The 21,755-nt window shown below is 39.1% G+C and overlaps 1 protein-coding gene across 2 annotated transcripts in view; it reads left to right on the top strand.

Annotated features, from left to right (window-relative positions):
* Nucleotides 1-20,175, top strand: part of LOC308695879 (protein NLRC3-like) — a 52,717-nt gene extending 32,542 nt beyond the window's left edge. The window contains exons 11-15 of one of the 2 annotated variants that reach the window (XM_081374138.1): nt 13,845-14,018; nt 14,288-14,461; nt 14,642-14,803; nt 15,592-18,606; nt 20,059-20,175. In XM_081374138.1, coding sequence (XP_081230264.1) covers nt 13,845-14,018; nt 14,288-14,461; nt 14,642-14,803; nt 15,592-15,661 — 580 coding nt within the window. In that variant the 3' untranslated portion in view covers nt 15,662-18,606; nt 20,059-20,175. Of the gene's footprint in view, nt 1-3,070; nt 3,215-3,960; nt 5,065-13,844; nt 14,019-14,287; nt 14,462-14,641; nt 14,804-15,591; nt 18,607-20,058 lie in introns of those variants that run through there. The other variant, XM_081374139.1, reaches the window with a different exon arrangement.
* The last annotated feature ends 1,580 nt before the right edge of the window (nt 20,176-21,755 follow it).

The raw sequence follows: 21,755 nt of genomic DNA, 5'->3' as shown, positions 1-21,755 counted from the left end.
AAGAAGCAACTGGTTGAAGCTATAAATCATGCCGGACCATACGTACTTATGTTTGATGAGAGTCTGAATGAATCGTCAAAGAAAAAACAAATGGACATACACATTCGTTTTTTGGAGGATGGCTGTGTCCGCTCGAGGTATTTTGGCTCACAATTTCTGGGATATGGAAGAGCTGAGGATCTGTTGCAGCACATCAAAGTAAGTTTATTTTTATATACTTATTGGTTAGGGGCAGTGTTGGGCAGTAGCAGCATTCAAAACAGCACCGTTACTAGTTTACCTACATTTCTCAGTAGCATCACTATTTTCTACATCAAGTAGCTTTTCAGAAGTGAAACTATTTTACTGATTAAGTAGCATGGTAGCATTCACAGAAGCTACATTTCCCAGCGGAGTTTCTGCTGTGGTCTAGGCTGAAGCTGTAACCATGGTGATGACAGATGCTGCTGCGGGGTAGCTGGGGACAAGGCCGTAACCAGGGTTTGAAAATTAGTGAGGTCCGGGGTGAGGTGCAGGGCCGGATTAAGAATTCAGAGGCCCCTGGGCACAATGTCTTGTAGGCCCCCCCTAAGGCAGGCCAAATGTATAGTTTGTCCAAGGATATTTTAATTTTGCATTAACAGTTTTAGTTTAATGGCTTAAAAGGAACTTTGTTGTACTATGCTGAAGTAAAGTTCATAAATGATCTTTCTTTCCCATAGGATTTTGTAAAACTATGATGGGTGGACCTCTGTCCCTCTAGGGGGGTTCGGGGGCATGGTCCCCCGTAAGAAAATTTAGTACATTTTAAGGTTAAATGCATCAATCTGGTGCTCTTTGAGAGCTCAAAATTAAGAGCTTCAATGGGCTTCAACCCATGAACTGTGCAAAAAGAAAAAACATTCACTTGTACCTGGACATTAAAGGGGGCTCAAACTTATTTTTTAGTTATGATATAGAGTTTCAGTCTACATTACATTATCACTGGTGTTAGTATGCCAAACAATTAGTTATATATATATATATATATATATATATATATATATATATATATATATATATATATATATATATACTGTATATATATATATATATATATATATATATATACACTGTATATAAGAATATGACACATAGGCCTACTGATGATGAATAAAGTACAAGGCTATTAAATAGCAGTTCCAAAATAGTTTTTGTAAATACAAATAAGTTGGTATGTCAGACCACAGTCATTTAGAAATATAGTGCAAAAACACAGTGAATAAAGTGTCATTTTTGGGTTAAGGAAACAACAGTAACCATGGTAAATACACAATACTAACATGAGCTGTTAATGAACATGACCACTGATCCTGATGAATAGAATGAAAATTGAATGAACATAAACCTGCATGTAAATCATTCCAAACATGAAGTAAGTTGCGGAATTTATTGGCACTTTTTGGTAATTTCATGACTTACAAATTGACATCAACTACGATGTTGTTGCATCATGCTTGTAGTTTCTTTTGCGCTTTATTTATAATAAAGTGACATAAAGCGCTCTGCCGCATTTGCGCGTGTAATTGAAGAGGACGTGCAACGAGACTGACGGGACAGGAAAGTACGTTTTTTTTAGGTGAGAGACATTTTATTTCGTAACAAGTTACAAATAACGTTAGAATAATGATACAGATCTGTATTATGCTATTGTTTTTGATAGTGTTGTACATTTCTTACAGATAATCATGATCATTGCGTTTGTCTTACCGAATTTGGTATCTTCCTGTCAGCAATTACAGTTTGTCTAAGCTTCTTCTTTTTTATTAATGCCACGAAAAACATTAAAAAAACAAAATAATAATAATAATGAGAAATAAGTTCAAAGCTTGTGTTTTGGAAAAGAAAATTAATATATCACTAGCCCTAACATTCAAATTCCCACTTTATTAACGTCCTAAAGTGTCACAATAAATGGGAAAAACGAGTCCAAAAATACGTATAATAGGTGGATCTGGCAACACAGAGGCTGCACCCGCGCCCTCACTCACAACGCGCTCTCAAGCCCCGTTCACTGTTCCTTCTCTCAGCGACATGAATTGCAAACACACATATGACGCGGTTTAAACGGCTAATTAATCATTCAGAGAGCTTGAAATTTTATTTTTTAATATAAAAAAATGACTGAGGTCCGGACCTCGGTGACCTCATAGCTGGCTACGGCCATGGCTGGGGAGCGTGCACAGGAGACAGCGGTGAGAAAGCAGGGGGAGAGAAGTGCGAGTTCATATAGTGAATCTTATCAAACTTCAGGAAAACTCTTTCCTTAAATTCACCTTCAACGTCATTTGTCCTTTTTTTTTGCCAGGCTGCTACTGTTTGGAGCAGGTCTTAATTTTGCTCCTGTGGGTTGAACCACGTTAACGTTAGTGATCTTATACAAAGTGTCCTCCCAATGTGCCCTAAATGAAGTATACATCCAAACAGTGTGGCTCTTCTACAATATACACTCTTCCCGTTTTTGTAATTGGCTATGTGAGGATGTTTTTGTTGGTTTGTGTTGCCATGGTTTTGTAGCAGTTAAAGCATTGAGAACAGTTTAATAAGCTATCTTGACATTTTTGCCTATTAGTTTGTCTTACAGTTTTATTGATCACTAGATAGCCATGGTTTGGAGTGAAATTAGTTCAATGTTTTAATAAAGTAGCTTTGATGTAGTTATGTGATGTACTTTTGTCATTTTATTGTAGCTTAGCTTGCTACATTTGCTATATTTCGTTTAGTGGGTAGCTTTCATTTAGTGATTGATGGAGAGTAACTTATAGATTAGCTTAATACATTTTTCCAAGTTGCTTGCCCAACACTGGCCAGGGGACATTGTTTGCATTTGTTGAACAGTTTCATGGATTTGATCATTTTATTCATTTAGCCTACTTCTGAATTCTGTAACAATGTTGGAAAAATGTATATATGGTAATTAAAAAGTGTTATAGCCTAACTTATGCTTTGGCAAAGCAGTCCTTGACATAATATATATCTCTTTCAAATGTATTTCAACATCTTACTTACGTTTTACATTAGGATAATAATTGTTGCTTGTTGTCATCATCAGAGTTTACTGAGGCGCTTCATCAGAAGGGAGCTCATTCAAGACCTAACCCCCCTGCAGCTCATTAAATTGGACATCTCTGATGAGAAGAACTGGATCTCCCTCAAAAGGGTAGACATAGGCTTGGGGGCTGAATCTTCCATCAAGGTAATTTCATTGTTGTTTATTTGTTTTACACAATCACACTAATTACACAATCACAATTACATACAATTTGTTCACTATGAATATTATGATCATTAATATTATACAAACATTTCCTTTCAAAGAAAACATTGACATGGGTGTTCCTTAAATTAATAAATAATTATTATATTAATTAATTATTAAATTAATAATGTTCCTTAATAGGCACTCCTGGGCAAACCAGGAACCAAGATAGGGGAACACTCCGTACTCAGCCTGAGAAGAGAGTGTTTGCAGAGTCTGATTCGAATCATAAAGAAACTGCAAGAAAGGTCCCCGTTGAAATTCCCCATCGTTAGGCAGATTGCCTGCCTGGATCCCACAAAGATGGTCAAAGATCCAGAGTAGTGCATCGTACAGATGAAGGCATTAGTACAAACTTTCATCCAGGGACAGCAGCTGGCAGGTGGCATTGCAGCTGGTAAGAATATTGTACAGGGACAGTAGAGCTGGATAGGTTATTTAAATGGAGTAAGGACTTGTGCTCATTTGTGGTTTTCTGCCTTTTTAATAGAGGTTTGAAAATGTCAATGATCAGTTTGTAATTTAGGCAAGACCTTTGTGTCCCCAGGTTGAGAACCACTGCTTTAGATACTGTTGTGTATCTATGATGAACTGTATGTACTTTTGTTGAATGGATGATGACGCAGTTGACTGGTATGTGTTAATTTAAAAAATGTATTTAAATTTTCCTTTCAATGTTGCAGGTGATGTCATCATCAATTAGCAGTTCACTTCCTTGCTCTCGGTTGTGGGCAGAGAAGAAGAGTTTGTTTCCTTCCAACCCCTGAGGCAGCGTCTGGATGTCTTTCTCCACTCCAAACTCTGCACGTCCCATCCTGACCTGCTCAAGTTCTGTCAAAGTGCTCTCCTCCTGTCCCATGGACAAGCCACAGTGGAGAGAGGCTTCTCAGTTAATAAGGAGGTAGAAACGTGCAACCTTCGCGAGGAATCTCTCGAAGCCCTCAGGTTAATCTGCGATAAAGTAATTGTCTGTGGTGGCGTTCTGAAAGTTCCTCTGACCAAGGAGCTCTTGGCATCTGCTGCTTCAGCAAGGTCACAATACAGGCTGTACCTTGATAGTGAGCGGGAAAAAGGAGAGTGCCACACAAGAGCTGAAGAGGAAAGCAGCAGAGAAAGAGCTGGAGGACCTCCGGAACCAGCGGCAGGTACTCGGTAGTGTGTGCCATTCACTTGAGAATGAAGCCGACAAGTGTGCAGAGATGGCTGAGGGAAAGGCAGGAACAAAGATGGCTGAGCTCATCACAAAATCCAACTCTCTTCGAAGAAGGCACAAGGACAAAAAAGCAGAACTTCTCCAAGTGGAAAAATTGATCGAAGAAAAGGCCGCACAGCTGAGGTCCAACTTGTGATCCTGCCTTAGCAACTTATATGTTTGTTGTTAATTCAATTAAATGTTTATGCTCTCTCTCAGTCTCTCTTTTTCTTTTTTTTCTCTCTCTCTCTCTCTCTCTCTCTCTCTCTCTCTCTCTCTCTCTCTCTCTCTCTCTCTCTCTCTCTCTCTCTCTCTCTCTCTCTCTCTCTCTCTCTCTCTCTCTCTCTCTCTGTGTGTTGGACAGTGCTTGGCTTGTGTCCAGTGTTGAAGTTATTATAACTGTACAATACCATACTGTAGGACAAGCTTTGCACAGACTGCCTTTTCTGTTAAGAGCTGTAGGCTATGGAATGCATTACCATCTGATATTAAGGCCAAATCTGACTTCAAAAAGTTCACTTCCAGGATTAAGCTGTGGCTAAAGACAAAACAAAACTGTATACATTTTTAATTGTTGTTATAATTGTGTATGATTATGTATGTGTGTATGTATATGTATGTGTGTATATGTGTGTATATATATGTATATATATATATATATATATATATATATATATATATATATATATATATATATATACATGTATAGTTTTGTATTATTTCTTGTTTTTTATGTATGTATCTGTTTTATAATGTTCTTAGAAATGCCCAACCAGGGACAGGAGTTGAAAATTAGCACTAGCTATAAACTCTATATGCTGCACATCAGTTACAGGCTTTGTATTGTAACTATGTTTGCTTGTATGGTCCCTGTTAAATAAACTTTAAATAAAAATAAATAAAATAATTTGTTTATTAATGAAATACTGTTATTATAGTGTACAATTGCACTTTATTATTACACACTGTGTAGCTGTTCATTCTAAAGGTCCAGTCTGTCTTCTAATTTTTATGTAATTGTTACTCTTTGACATATTGAGTAAATCCTATGGACCAAGGCCTGTTGTGATATCTTGATTAATCCAAGTCCTATGGTAGAGTTCCCTCTTACTTGAATGTAGCTCACTCACTTGCCATAACACACATGCACACTCACATACACGTCAAGTCAAGTCAAGTCATCTTCATTTATATAGCGCTTTTAACAATGTAGATTGTCTCAAAGCAGCTTTACAGAGATAAGCGTATAATTTAAGGTAACAGAGATTGTTTCGGCTTTACAGCAGAGTTAAGTTATTTCCATCTAAAGTTAGTTTTAATTGATTTGGTTCCGTCGCAATGATAATTTGTTATTAAATTAGGGGCCGCTAAGACAACACCATTCCCTCTACACAGACTTTAAACGCGACCCTGTGAGAAATGCTGATGGCGCTCACATGAGCATTTAGAATGGGTTCTATAGTTATGTGCGTTAGAATATACGCAGGTTTGGAATTCCCTACAAGCCAAGCCTAAACAAAATACTTGTCTTTCCTTATAAATTTTGATAAGGAATTTTATTTTATTTGTTGCTTTGGGGTAGGACCGCGAGACGAATTTTCCCGACAACGCCTTATCTGTAGAGTGGTAGTGGGATCCTCCATAGGGAGAGACTAGTTGGCACTTCAGCACTGCGTTGTCATCGGTCCAGGTGAAGGTCCTTCGTCAGATCTGGATACGGCCTGGATCCGGCAGGCTGCAGGAAAAACCTTGGGATAAACACAGACACTAAAATTAGCGTAGATGCCATTCTTCTCATGATGTAACGAGTACATCAGGATTTTTGGGAAGTGTTCCCGGTTCCGGCTGACCTAATCTATGCAGCATAACATTAAATTATAGAAGTCTATAATGTATTATGTGAAAGCTAGGTCAAAGAGATGTGTTTTTAATCTGGCTTTGAACTGACAGAGTGTGTCTGCTTCCCGGACAATGGTAGGAAGACTGTTCCAGAGTTTTGGTGCTAAATAGGAAAAGGATCTACCGCCAGCAGTGGATTTTGATTTTCTAGGTATAATCAACTGGCCGGAATTTTGAGATCGTAATAGACGTGACGGACTATAATGCGTTAAGAGCTCGCTCAAGTACTGCGGAGCTAAACCATTCAGTGCTTTGTAAGTAATCAGCAATATTTTAAAATTTATGCGATGTTTAATAGGGAGCCAGTGCAGTTTTGAGAGAACTGGGCTAATATGGTCATACTTCCTGGTTCTGGTAAGAACTCGAGCTGCTGCGTTTTGGACCAGCTGTAGTTTGTTTATTAAGCGTGCAGTGCAACCACCTAGTAGAGCATTACAATAATCTAGCCTTGAGGTCATGAACGCATGAACTAATTGTTCCGCATTTGTCAATGAGAGCATATGACGTAATTTAGATATATTTTTAAGATGGAAAAATGCAGTTTTACAGATACTAGACACGTGACTTTCAAATGAAAGATTGGTATCAAAGAGCACACCCAGGTTCCTAACCGACGACGAAGACTTAAGTCAAGTCAAGTCAAGTCAAGTTTATTTATATAGCGCTTTTCACAACACAGGTTGTATCAAAGCAGCTTCACAGTAATAAATTAGAACAATACATCAATGTTTGTTTCTAGTGGAACGTCTACGTTCGGTAATGCTGATCAATAGTATCGTTGATTGATTAATTTAATTAAATATCCCCAACTGAGCAAGCCAAAGGCAACAGTGGCAAGGAACCGAAAAACTCCATCAGGTGACCTAATGGAGAAAAAAAAAACCTTGGGAGAACCCGGGCTCAGTCGGGGGCCAGTTCTCCTCTGGCGTTTATGAACTACAGGTCGGATTTAACTGTAGGATTAAAAGTATTATATGAATGCCTGGCTGAAGAGATGCGTCTTTAATCTAGTTTTAAACTGGGAGAGCGAGTCTGAGCAACGAACAGTATCCGTAAGACTATTCCAGAGTTTTGGTGCTAAATGTGAAAATGCTCTCCCTCCTTTGGTGGACCTAGATATCCTAGGTATGACCAAAAGCCTCGAATTTAGTGACCTTAAAGAGCGCGATGGATTATAGGGCGATAGAAGATCGGTTAAATAGACTGGAGCTAAGCCGTTTAGGGCTTTATAAGTCAGTAGCAATACCTTGTAATTAATACGGGACTTTATAGGTAACCAATGTAGGGATGATAAAATCGGTGTTATATGATCATATTTTCTTGATCTAGTTAGAACTCTAGCGGCGGCATTTTGGACTAACTGTAGCTTGTTTATTAAGGATGCAGGACAACCGGCTAATAACGCATTACAGTAATCTAGTCTCGAGGTCATGAATGCATGAACTAACTTTTCTGCGTCAGAAACTGATAGCATATTACGTAGCTTAGCAATGTTTCTAAGGTGGAAAAAGGCTGTTCTTGTAACATATGAAATATGATTTTCAAAAGACAGGTTGCAGTCTAATATAACACCCAGGTCTTTTACTGTAGAGGATGAAGTAACAGGACATCCTACTATGTTAAAGTTGTATTGTGAGAGGTTTTGTGGGTGGTTTTTTGAACCGATAAGTAGTACCTCTGTCTTGTCTGGATTTAATAAAAGAAAATTATGCGTCATCCAATCTTTTATATCTTTAACACACTCTGTCAATTTGGATAATTTAGCGTTTTCATCTGGCCGTGATGAAATATAGATTTGAGTGTCATCAGCATAACAATGGAAACTAATTCCATGAACAGAGCAGCCATCAAGTGTTAGACAGTATTCTAGGTTATTACGTGAGGAAGTTTTTTGTCCAATAATTAGAAACTCTGTTTTTTCAGAATTTAGAAGTAGGAAATTACAAGTCATCGAATTTTTTATATCCGCTATGCATTCCGTAAATTTTGTGAATTGATAAGTTTCGTTAGGTTTTGAAGAAATATAGAGCTGAGTATCATCAGCATAACAGTGAAAGCTAATGCCATGTTTCCTAATGATATCTCCTAATGGTAGCATGTACAGAGTGAACAGCAGCGGTCCTAGTACTGAGCCCTGTGGTACGCCATACTGAACTTGTGATCGATGAGACATCTCATCATTTACTGCTACAAACTGATAACGGTCAGATAAGTATGATTTAAACCATGCTAGTGCATTTCCCGTAATGCCAACATAATGTTCTAATCTATTTAAAAGAACGTTGTGGTCGATGGTGTCAAATGCAGCACTAAGATCGAGTAACACTAATAGAGAGATACAACCACGATCGGATGATAAGAGCAAATCATTTGTGACTCTAACGAGAGCTGTTTCGGTACTATGGTACGGTCTAAATCCGGACTGGAAATCCTCGCAGATATCATTTCTTTCAAGAAAGGAACACAGTTGTAAGGATACTGCCTTTTCTAATATCTTTGACAGAAAAGGTAGATTCGAGATCGGCCTGTAATTGACTAATTCTGAAGGATCAAGTTGCGTTTTTTTAACAAGCGGTTTAATCAAAGCCAGCTTAAAGTTTTTTGGTACGTATCCTAGAGACAAAGACGAATTAATGATATTAAGAAGAGGATCTATGACCTCTGGAAGTATTTCTTTCAGTAGCTTAGTCGGTATAGGGTCTAACATACATGTTGTAGATTTAGATGATTTAATGAGTTTAGTAAATTCTTCCTCTCCTATAGCAACGAATGAATCAAATTTTTCCTCAGGGAGACTACAATGCACTGCCTGATGCGATACTGTAGTAGACGGTTGCATAGTTATAATTTTGTCCCTGATATTATCAATCTTATAAGTGAAGAAGTTCATAAAGTCATTACTGCTGTGTTGCTTGGAAACTTCGGTGCTTGAAGCTTTATTTTTCGTTAGTTTAGCCACCGTTTCAAATAAATACCTAGGATTATGTTTATTTTCTTCTAATAGGGTTGAAAAATAAGCAGATCTAGCAGCTTTTAAAGCCTCTCTGTAAGTAATTGAGCTCTCTTTCCATGAAATGCGAAATACCTCTAGTTTTGTTTTCTTCCAGTTGCTCTCCATTTTTCTGGCTGCTCTCTTAAGGGCCCGAGTGTGCTCGTTGTACCACGGCGTTGGACTATTTTCTTTAATCTTCTTTAAGCGCAACGGAGCAACTGTGTCTAGTGCTGGAAAAGAGAGAGTTAAACGTTTCTGTTGTAATATCTAGTTCTTCTAAGCTATCTGAGATGCTGAGATGATGAAACTGATTAGGAAGATTATTAATAAAGCAATCTTTAGTAGCAGAAGTGATAGGTCTCACATATTTGAAACACGGAGTCAGCTTTGCAGCCTTGGCTAAATGCAAATTACACGAGACTAGATAATGATCTGAGATGTCATCGCTCTGCTGCAGAATTTCAACGGCATCCACATCTATTCCGTGTGATAATATTAGATCTAGAGTATGATTACGACGATGAGTAGGTCCTGACACGTGTTGTCTAACTCCAATTGAATTTACAATGTCTTTAAATGCCAATCCCAATGCATCTTTTTCATTATCGATGTGTATATTAAAATCACCAACAATTAGTACCTTATCTGCAGTCAATATTAATTCTGATAGAAAGTCCGCAAATTCTTTGATAAAGTCTGTATGGTGCCCTGGTGGCCTGTATACAGTAGCCAGCACAAATCTCAAACGTGATTTATCGTTCACACTATATATTTTTACATTAAGCACCAATGCTTCAAAAGAATTATATTTAAAACTTGATTTCTTAGTGGTTTTGAAACTATTACTATAGATTACAGCAACACCACCCCCTTTGCGTTTCAGACGAGGCTCATGTTTATAACAGTAATCTTGCGGGGTTGATTCATTTAAAGTAATGTAATCGTTTGGTTTTAGCCAGGTTTCTGTCAAACACAGCACATCTAGGTTATTATCTGAAATCATATCGTTAACAACGAGTGCTTTTGAAGCGATCGAATATTCAGCAACCCAAGCTTTAGCATTTGCTCATCTGTATTATAGCTGTTTTTTATTTGTTGAACATCAATTAAATTTTTAACCTTAGTTGGGTTTAAACGTTTTTTGGATTTCCAAATTCGGGGAACAGACACAGTCTCTATATGATGATAGCTAGGTGAAAGAGGCTCTATGTGATGTGATTTATCTGACCTTGGTGACGCGAGGCCGCTAGCAGACGGTCGGTTTAGCCAGTCTGTCTGCTTCCTGACCTGAGCCCTAGATTGTCATGTTTGAGCTCTAAGACTATGAGCCATATTACTAGAGAGAAGAGCAGCACCATCCCAGGAGGGATGAATACCATCTCTTTTCAACAGGTCAGGTTTGCCCCAAAAACTTTTCCAATTGTCTATGAATTCTATATTATTAAGCGGACACCACCGAGACAGCCAACCGTTAAGCGAACATAATCTACTAACTATCTCATCACTCCTGCGAACAGGAAGGGGGCCAGAGCCAATTACAGTCCTTGACATCGTACTTGCAAGTTCACACACCTCTTTAATATTAATTTTGGTGATCTCCGACTGGCGGAGTCGAACATCATTAGTGCCGACATGAATAATGATCTTAGAGAATTTACGATTAGCATTAGCCAGCACTTTTAAATTTGCTTTGATGTCAGGCGCTCTGGCTCCCGGCAAACATGTGACTATGGTGGTTGGTGTCTCTATTTTCACGTTCCGTGTAATAGAATCGCCAATAACTAGGGCACAATCATTCTCAGTGGGTGTTTCACTGAGCGGGGCAAATCGATTTGTTATGGTAATCGGAACGGAAGAGTGGTTTTTAGATCCGCGACTAGAGCGATCCCTCACTGTCACCCATTTGCCCGGCTGCACGGGCTCTACTTCAGCCAGAACCGACTCATGTAAAGTGTGCACTATTCTATGCGCATCCAAAACATCTAAAGCACTAGCACTCTTACTATCCTCAATTAAAGTTTGGATGCGTGTTTCTAATTCTGAAATCTTCTCTGTCAACCTAACTGTCTCCTTACATTTATCACATATAAATCCTATATTGTCGACAGAGAAGCCTATACTAAACATGTGACATGAAGTGCAAGTGACAATAACAGGACAAGACATTACTCACCGTGTTTGTTGAGTGATTCTTACTCACCTGAGCTTTTTATGAACTCAAAGGCGCGGACGCGCGAGAGAAAAATAAATAAATAAAATAGCTGAGCGCACGGGTGGCGCGTTAACAGGCTAGCGAATTACTAGCGTTTTGTGCTAGTAGTACTAATAACAAAAGCTAGCGATGTCAGGTTAATCTGAGATGTTGGGTAAAATGTAGTAGTATAAACTACTAGAAATGGTAGTAAAATGATGGTTCAAAACAAAGAAATATATGGCTAAGACGGAGCTTATCGCACCGAATCAAACAAACACACTCACAGCAGGCAGCGAGGCAGACAGGAGCAATCGATCAGACAGCAAATCACCTACACCTACAGAACCTCTCCTGACTTTCTCTTTCTCGCTCTCTCTGGTTCTCTATCTCTCCCTCCCAATGTTGAAATTAAGTTATAATTGCCTCATTAAATTGTGATTAAATATGTTATTAATTCATCTTGGAAAGATATTTCATGTCTTTACTTGTCACTTTACTTAACACTTAACACTGCTACAGTTATAGTTTGAAGCCGTGTTGGTAGTAAAAATATTGTGATGGTAGTAAAATAGGTGGTAAAAAGGTAGTAAATTCAATTTAAGAATCTCTGTATAAGCCCTGAATTAACAACCGCTGCTGAATTCAGGTAGCCTGGTTCTACCAGACTCTCGTACATTTCATTTGTACAGAGAGTCTGGCCTCTCTCCATTGACAAGCGTTAACTTCCTTGTAGGCGGGTACTCTGTTGAAGTTTAAAACTATTGGATCTGACCAGAGTCACTCTGGATCTGCCATAACCAATTGCTAACGTTTGGTCGTGACGTATGTCAACTCAAACTAGCGCACAATCTCAACGTCATCGTTCTCAGCCACTCCCTCTGTTTGCTGATTGGACCGGTTAAAAATTGATCGGAGAAAACCAAAGAATACACCACAATCCCAGACGGAGTTACAGAAGGAAAATGAAATTGAGCGGTAGTACGTAGGAGGGCGGAGCCAGGCTAGAATTCAGGAGGAATTCACAATAAAAACGGAATAAAATGCTAACTCTGTTACACATGCTCATGATAACTTTCATTAACTCTACCATAAGTAAATCCACTTCTCCAGCTAATTACTCCTTGACAGCGATGCCATAGAAATATACAGAGCAACCGCAAAAACAGAAGTTCAAAGACAATATTCTAAAGATGCTGTGCGCTTGTTTCTCTGGCGCATAAGGTCTATACACGTAGAAAAATGACCAAGGTCTGGACCTCAATGGTGTGTACGGCCCTGCATGAGGGCTAAATATACACACAGACACTATTAAGCACACAAGAAACTCCAGAACACAATGAACCACATTTGTCCTAGTGAGCAAACCAAAGGTGACATTGACACGAAAGAACCTTACAGTGTCATGAAACCCTGTTTTAGCTGGTCGTTCACATCTCAGAGCTGGAAAAGTCTGAGGAAATGTGTGTGTAAAGCTGTGGAAAAGTGGGAGTGTAGAGGGTGGGAAAAGGGGAGACAACAACCAATAAAACACAGACCTGCAACACACTCATTATACAGACACATGAATATTAAAATATGACAGCAGAGGGTAAAAAATAAATGGATCTGAAAGCACCTTGATGCATTTTAAACATATAACCCTATATAACACACTCACAAGAACGGGAGAATTGCGGAAGAATGTTTAAAATATCTAATAATATTTTCATTACATTTATGAGCACTATAGTCTCTGAGTCTGAACAAACGACACGCGTCATTTTAACACAGAAATAATAAAGACATAGTTACTTTTTTGTCCATTGTTCTTTTATTTGTCGTCTACATCATTGTGTATCAGCACGCTTCTACCTCACATTCAGCCAATCACACGCTTCTAGCTCAGATACCGTGACGTCACTTCCACTTTACTTTTCAGCCCGGAAGAACCAAATTGCTCAGAAAAACACAAAAATAAAAATAAATAACAAAAATAGTGCTTTTATTATTTTCAGTGATGTGCAGCCTGTACATATCTGTTCACATCTCAAAAAGTGTGTTTTAGGGGGTTTCATTACCCTTTAAAAATGATGTGAAATTAATGTGTAAACTAACATAAATAGATCAAGACAACCTTTGTATTGTTACAATGTTGGTAGTATATTTAAATGAACAATGTGTAGTCTTTCTCTGTGTTACCTGAACCTGGATATCCCTGTTTATTTGTCAGCAAAAATCTGCTGGATGAAGCTAAACACGTTGGTTGATCATCATAAATCTGATTCATTTTCTTTTCTCTTTCTGTCTTCAGTCTGAATAGATGCAGTATTACAGAGAAACAGAGTCTCATCCTGACTTCAGCTCTGAAATCAAACCCGTCACACCTGAGAGAGCTGAACCTGAGCTGGAATGAACTAGGAAACACAGGAGTGAAGCACTTATGTGCCGTACTTAAGGATTCACACTGTAAACTGGAGAGATTGAGGTCAGTCACATTCACATACAAGAATCAAAATGCTTAAAATCACTTCAACAGTTTAAACTAAAACACTTTATACTCAATATCTGACAGTGAGTCTAAATTCACATTATATTTCTGCAAACATGTTCACCTTAGTATTTTGTGATCTGGTGAAATAAAGATGAAGATCTCTCTTCCTCTGTTTTATTTGCTGATGAAGATGATGTGGCTTTACAGAATAAAGAGTTTTATTTTCTTCTGTCTTATTTTTTGCTCTCTCTCTGCTAATGTAGTTTAAGCTGCTGTGATATGACAGATGAAGGTTGTTCTGATGTGACTTCAGCTCTGAAATCAAACCCGTCACACCTGAGAGAGCTGAACCTGAGCTGGAATGAACTAGGAAACACAGGAGTGAAGCACTTATGTGCCGTACTGAAGGATCCACACTGTAAACTGGAGAGATTGAGGTCAGTCACATTCACATACAAGAATCAAAATGCTTGAAATCACTTCAGCAGTTTAAACTAAAACACTTTATACTCAATATCTCACAATGAGTCTGAGTTCACATTATATTTGTGTAAAATTCTTTACATTCATGATTTGTTTGTAAGATAATCTCTCTTCCTCTGTTTGTGTCTTTCTAGATTAATTGACTGTGGCATTACAGATGTTTCTTCTTTAACTCAGTCTTTGACTAACTCAAAAGCACTGCAGTTTTTAAAAGAGCTTGATCTGAGAGGCAATAAGATAGGAGACTCAAAGCAGCGGCTCAGAGACGTGATACGAGACTCAAACTGTGTCCTGAGGTGAGGAAACATCACTGAGATATTAAAGAGATCTTCATTTACCTCTGATATGTGAACAAACCTTTCAAACATTTGTGAAAGGAAACTATCATTAAGCTTTATTGCAACAAAGGGTTTGTGTGAGAACAAAATGTGAAGTTATTGAAATGTTTAACACAAAGGAGGAAAGAGAACAAAAGCTCACTGTCACAGCTTTATACATCAACACCTGCTTTATTAACTGTGTCAGTAGAAGTGAATCATTTCAGTGTGAAAACAGACTTGGTCAGATTGTAGGAAAACGCTGCACTCCTGCTAAAATCAGTGCAGTTCAGCTTCAGCTCACAGCGTCCAGCTCACATGAGAAATGTCTCTGTCTCTAGTGTGTTTTTACTGTGACAAGCACCACGTCACACTACTTTACTCTCAGTGATTTACTAAGAGCCTACAAACATGTTTAAACTAGAGGACAAACGGCTTTAACTAAAGGATTGTGTCTGAACTCAAAATAACATTTGTATTTGCTCCCTGTGGTTTATTCCATACGCCGTACACTCATTAGTTTCTCCTTTACAGAGACTCAATAGGAGTCGCACCGACACACACACAACATTTGAACATGATTCAGGTTTTAAATCTATTATACTTAAAAACACAAATATCTGTGCAAGATCATGTAAAGTCAGTAATTAATCTGATTACAGGAATTCAATTTAATAATAATAAAAAAAAAACAGTAATTCAAATATAATAATTTGCACTTTGTTCCTCTGAACACTGATTGTTTTCTCTTCTGTTCCACTTTACAGAGTAGATGATGATCGATCTGCAAACGTCAGCGGTGGATTGTTGCATTATGGTTTTAAATCTGTGAAATGATCATGAGAGGAGCAGAAACCATCAGGCGATCCACAGAAGAGTCTCACTACTGTCTATGAGGAGAAATAAATGTGTAGATGTGTTTCATACCGGTGGAAGAGACTCAGACTTCACAATTAAATAAAGCAGCGTGTGTGTTAGCATGCGTATTAGAAACATGTGATGTTGAATGATTAATGTTGGTTTATTATTCAGCCAAATGATGGTTTAGTTGTAATTAAAGGAGGAACAGAGGAAGAAGCTCAGATAAGTGTCAGCAGAAATCTTCAGTATCAGGCCTGCAAATATAATAATGTTAGTCTGCGGCCTTCGAAGGATGGGCCTTCACATTGGGACACCGCTAATATATGTAGGTGATGATGATGGTGATGGATGAGTGCACAGCTGAACATAATTAGTGTCCAGAACAACAGAGGAATGACTTAAAGGCGGCCATAGGCTACACTGTGCGATTTTCGTCCGATTTTGAGCCGAATTCTGACTTGTCAGAATCTTTTTCGTGTTGGGACGATTTTCAGCTTTGTCATGCGTCGTTTGTCGTTTTAATGTATTATCATTTCATGTATTAAATTATTATTACTACTTTTATTATCAAATTAATATTTCAATTAATTTGGCCCGCAATAATTTTTAGCCTATAGCGCATCACCCCATAACCGACGAACTGCGAGGAAAAATAAAAGATTACTTTGATTAGCTTTTCATCATTTAAAAAACAACTTGTTTTACATTAAATACTTCTCATTTCTTCACTACTTATGGGCCACAAGAGAAATATTAAGAAGAGCAATGAAGACAGTTATACCGTTATCAGCCCGTTATCAATTCCGTTGAGTAGATTCATCGTCTCTGAGAGAATATACAGTACCCAGACAGCAAACTGACTACGAAACGCATCCGCCGCGGAGGTACAGTGAACTCCGGAACGGATCCAGAAAGCGGATCCGAAACTGCGTCCACTTGCACACCGCGGCGGATGCGCCCCGGTGGCGGCTCGCGGATCCGGTCCGACACCGCTGCGGTCCCTTTGCGGATCCGTGCATAAATGGATACATCCGCCCCGGCTTCGCTTTGGATCCGCGAATGAGCCGCATATCCGCTCCGGGTCCGTTTTGGACCCGTTCATATGAGCATCGTATCCAGCCCGGGTCCGTTTTGGACCCGTTCATAAAATTCCGTCTTCAATGCCACTTTTCCCCCCACACTGCCTGATAACATCCTCCTCATCCAAAATTAATGCAATGAATCCATTTTTAATATGGTAGCCTACAGTTTGCATTTTAAGGCAATTCTCTCAACAATTATATATATATATTAAAAAGGTATAGAGTACAATAAGAATAAGTGCATCAGTGTCGAGTTCTGTTTTTAAACAGTCGAGTGTCAGTTCTAAGTGCTAGGATCAGCAAGACTAGTTGTGTAAGTAGTGCTACGAGAGGAGATGTTCTCTGATTATAAATGGGCTACAGGCCAATGGAATTTGTAAAGGGCATGGTCTCTGAATTGGAAAACAATGTGTAGCCTGCTGCGACAGACTATTTAAATTAAAACAAACAATTTGAAAGAAATAAAACATTTTATTTAACAAAAGAACACATAAACATAACAAAAAGAACACATACAAATAAGTAGCCTAATCTTCGGCCTCAGCCTGGTTAGACCGGTTGGTCAGGCGCCTCCTCGCCGCACCACGGTCTGCAGCCAAATTGAACCATCTTATGGCATACCGTTGAATGTCTGTGTCTGTGGCTGTACGACACAAACCATTTGCACGTACAGCACCTGTAAGCACAAAATGAGGTTTTAAATTCAACATGTATTTGGTAGGCTACTTATGACTTAAGCCCGGGCTGCCCAGTTATTGGCTGGAATTAATCAGTGTTGCCAGATTGTCATCTTTTGACTTCGTCGGCTGGGGAAAATAATCATAGTTGGGGCCGGATTTTTTGCTGAAGGGGGCGGGTTTTCGATCATGATTGGGTGGAAATCACTCAACACAATCTGGCAACACCGTTCACAGTTGACCCCAGGCGCACAAAATCTCAGCACGACGGACACGTGGAGCCTCAGCGGATTTTCTACAACATCACATAAAGGTATGCTCCCCTATTATTTTGTTTAGATAACCGCGCTAAGTTTTGCTGATTTACGTTACAAGCAAAAGTTGTCGTCGTTGTTAACATGGTACAGAGATGGTTGCAGTGGGTCGTCAGTATTCAGTGATCTGTGGTAACGCTATGCTAACAGGTGTAGTGAGCTTGTATTCGTCTGAAATGGAACTTAGCTAACTGCTGTACCATATTGCATACAATTGAAGCTAACGTTACTACTTACCAATACAACTGCTCATTTTAATACTGGGCTAGCTGCTAATGTTACAAAATAGAGCCCTCTTGCTATTTAGTGGTAAGTTAAGTTGCTTTGGCTATATATTCTCTATGCCGTAATGGTACAGTAGCCAAGCTAACTGTGTGTGTGTTTTAACCCTAGATACTTCTTAGCCTACACTGGGGAAGACAGTAAAAGTGACATGACCACAGGACGTAAGTACCCCAACATACACATGTTCAAATTACTGTATGATATGCTTTAAGAACTATAATGCAACTTTAACATTAGCGCTCAATAGTTGAGATATCCAGCAGCTAACATCATGCGCGGAAGTTGACATTGGAAGGGGGTGGGGACGACACGAGCCTCGGTAGGACACGAGCACGCAGCTGTGTGTGGGAGCCGTTACACTTCCCTTCCCTGCTGCTGAATACTTAAAGTGACCAACGGTACAGCAGTGTCTTTGACGACATGTGACCGAATGCCCTCTTGCCGTTTGCCCCCTTCCAGCTTATGGTCTTGGCCACTTCTTCAGTGAACATCCGAGAGAGGATGTTCCACGCCACTCTCTTCACATCTTGGCCACCGATCGTGGCCAAAGAAGAAATCTAAAAGTAAGTCACAAAACACCTTAAAATACAGACAAGGTATAAAGCCCTGATGTAATAACTTGTACGACAATCTTTGCCCCATCTCCACCCCACACCCACCAATTAGAGTTGAGAGTGACAGGCAGGAGCATACCATTCTTTGTTTGGCTGCTGCATTGGCAGCATCTTTCAGGAATGCTTCAAGCTCATCCACCAATTCCAGTGATTCGATGGGGAGCTGAATCCATTCAGGACATTCTGGCTCTTGAGCTGTTGAGGTGTTTAGCACCCTGCTGCTCAGGTGATTGACCTTGGCCACCAGCTGGTCCTGCTGCTGCTTAATGTGCTCCAGCAGGCTTAAAATGTGGACCTGAGCAGCTGTTGAATACATAGTATTATAAAATAATTTTTCCCCCTCCATTCCATGCACTTAAGTCCCTCCATGTTCCCTGTGGTTAAAGTCAAGGTATTTTAGTTTGTAGTTACAGTTATTTCTTACCAGAGCAGGGAATGGTTTCTGGGCCATGTCTCCCACCTCTCCAGGTAGGTCTGTAGACCTGGCTTGGCTCCTCTGGCCCCCGTTGTTGCTGGTTGCATTGTGCAGGTTGAGAGAGGAGTGTCTGTAGTGGTAGTGGTGGTAGTGGTTGGGGAGGGGCAGTTCTGCCAAACACTGTGTTGTTGTTGGGGTTGGGGCGGGGGGGGGGGTTATTGGTGTCAAGCTTATACAACATACACAACACAATCACACAGACTTAAGAAACATTCAGTGGACAACTGTAAAATGACTACATATTCAGTATGCATAGAGCAGATAAAGCTAAAAGCTGGATGGCCCGGGGAAGAAAGGACTTCCTAAGCCTGTCTGTTGAACATGCTAGTGACAAGAGTCTGCCACTAAACTTGCTCTTCCGTGTAGTGAGTGGGGGTCATTTTGTGGTTTGTGTATGTTTTTTTTGTGGTGGAGAAATAGAAACACATATTTCCATTTTTTAATTTTTTATTTTTTTTAAATGATTAGGACATGAATACTGTTTTAAACTCAGAATCGAAGACCAGGAGACTTGGTTGTTTCTTCAGCAGGATTCTTTATTGAGATCAGCTGCAGTCACAAAGTCTGACTAAGTGAATGTTCTCTTAAAGTTTATATACATTTAGGGGCAGGGACCAAAACTTGGAGATGAGACGGGTTTAGGAACCGGTTCTAGACTGAGAGTGCTCCCCACCCTAATTCACTCAGCATCTCTATTCAAATGCTGAGACCCGAGTACAGGCCTGGCAGGACTCTCTTGCTAAAACACAAACTCCAAGAGCCATTAAGAGTTTCAGTAAAACAGGACTGACCGGAGTCTTTTGCTAGAAAACTCTGATAATAATAATTTATACCTAACCGTAACATGCTAAATTCAATGTAAACCTAAATTAAACATTTTAATAAATTTGTAATCCCACAATACTCTCTGACTCTTACTTTCACAGAGCTCTGGACTATTTGCAGGGAGTTGGTGACTTGTCCCAGCAGATGACCCGGATTTGGACCTCTTTGGGGGTCGGTAGTCCTCCTCTACATCAGTGTCACCAAAGAAATGTCTGTTTAAAAAAAAAAAAGATATTTATCTAAATGCAAATCAAAGATATTTTGAAAAATGTCGGTAAACAGACAGACTTGGGTCCCATTGACGTCCATAGTAGGAAAAAAAAATGCTATGGAAGTCAATGGGACCCAAGTTACAGACATTCTTCAAAATATCTTTCTTTGTGTTCAGCTGAAGAAAGAAAGAAATTCATACAGTTTTGAAACAACTTGAGGGTGAGTATATGATGACACAATTTTCAACTTTGAGGTGAACTAATCCTTTTAAGTCCATGAGGGCTCAGGGGCTTAAGTCTCAGGGAGGACATTGAAACTCCACTAGTAAGATGTATTTTTGGTGGAGATTTCTAAAGCAGAAATTTACATGAAACAGTGGTTCAGAATGTCCAGCATTCGTATGTTCTTGTATGCAGAGAAACTAACAAATATAAGGTTAAACAGTTTTTTGATTTTGTCTTTTTTTTAAATAAAAGTATATGGTGTTAGTGTTTGTATGTGTGTTCAGGTGAATGATTTAAGGACTGGTTGGTTTCCTACTCCGTTTGGGGTAAAACAAGGAGATGTTCTCTCTCCAACGTTATTTGCTCTTTATGTTAATGATTTAGCACAAGAAATTAAAATGGCAAATCTGGGAATAACTATTGAAGACCTTAATCTTAGTATTCTTTTATACGCTGACGATATTGTGTTGATTGCAGAAAAAGAAATTGAGTTGCAAAAAATGTTGAATATTATGAATGATTGGTGTACCAAATGGAGACTTATTATTAATTTAGAGAAAACACAAATTGTGCATTTCAGAAAACCATCTACTTGTCAAAGTGATTATGCATTTCAATTTGGTCAATCATTGTTGAGTTATTCTGCAACATATAAGTACCTTGGTTTTGTTTTTCAAGAAAATATGAGGTTTTCTGTGGGCAGGAGAGTTTTGGGGGAATCTGCTGGAAGGGCATTGGGGTCTGTAGTTAATAAGATGAAGGTATGTCCTGATTTGAGTTTCCCTATATTCACGCGGCTGTATGATTATATGGTTGCACCTGTGCTGTTTTATGCTGCTGGGGTGTGGGGATTTATGGAGAGTCCTGAGTGTAACTCTATTCAGCATAGAGCTTTACGTTGTTTTCTCGGTATTCATAGGTTCGCCCCTAAGGTAGCTGTAGAGGGAGACATGGGTTGGGAGCCTTGTGTGGTGAGGCAAAGGATCGAAGTAATTAGATTGTGGAATCGTTTGGTGAGCCTACCTGACTATAGACTTACCAGGAAAGTCTTTAATTGGGATAAAGTCAATGGGCACCCCTGGACTAAAGATGTTCATGAGATCTCATCTAAAGTAAACTCTCAAATTTTGTTTCAGAATAATTTACAATTTACAATACCTTCTATAAAAGAAGCATTATTTGATATTTATAAAAAGCAGTGGGAGTTAGAAGTGTTAAATAAACCTAAACTGAGAATTTATAGGCAGTTCAAGGTCTGCTTTTCCACAGAGCCCTATGTGAATTGTAATATGAAAAGGAGACAGAGATCCCTGTGTGCACAGCTCAGAGCAGGAGTGTTGCCTTTGGAGGTGGAAGTGGGT

The sequence above is a fragment of the Scardinius erythrophthalmus genome, assembly GCF_964197995.2.
Source record: "Scardinius erythrophthalmus genome assembly, chromosome: 9".
Taxonomy (NCBI): domain Eukaryota; kingdom Metazoa; phylum Chordata; class Actinopteri; order Cypriniformes; family Leuciscidae; genus Scardinius; species Scardinius erythrophthalmus.
Note: the sequence above shows the minus strand (reverse complement) of the source record. Positions and strands in the feature narration are given on the sequence as shown.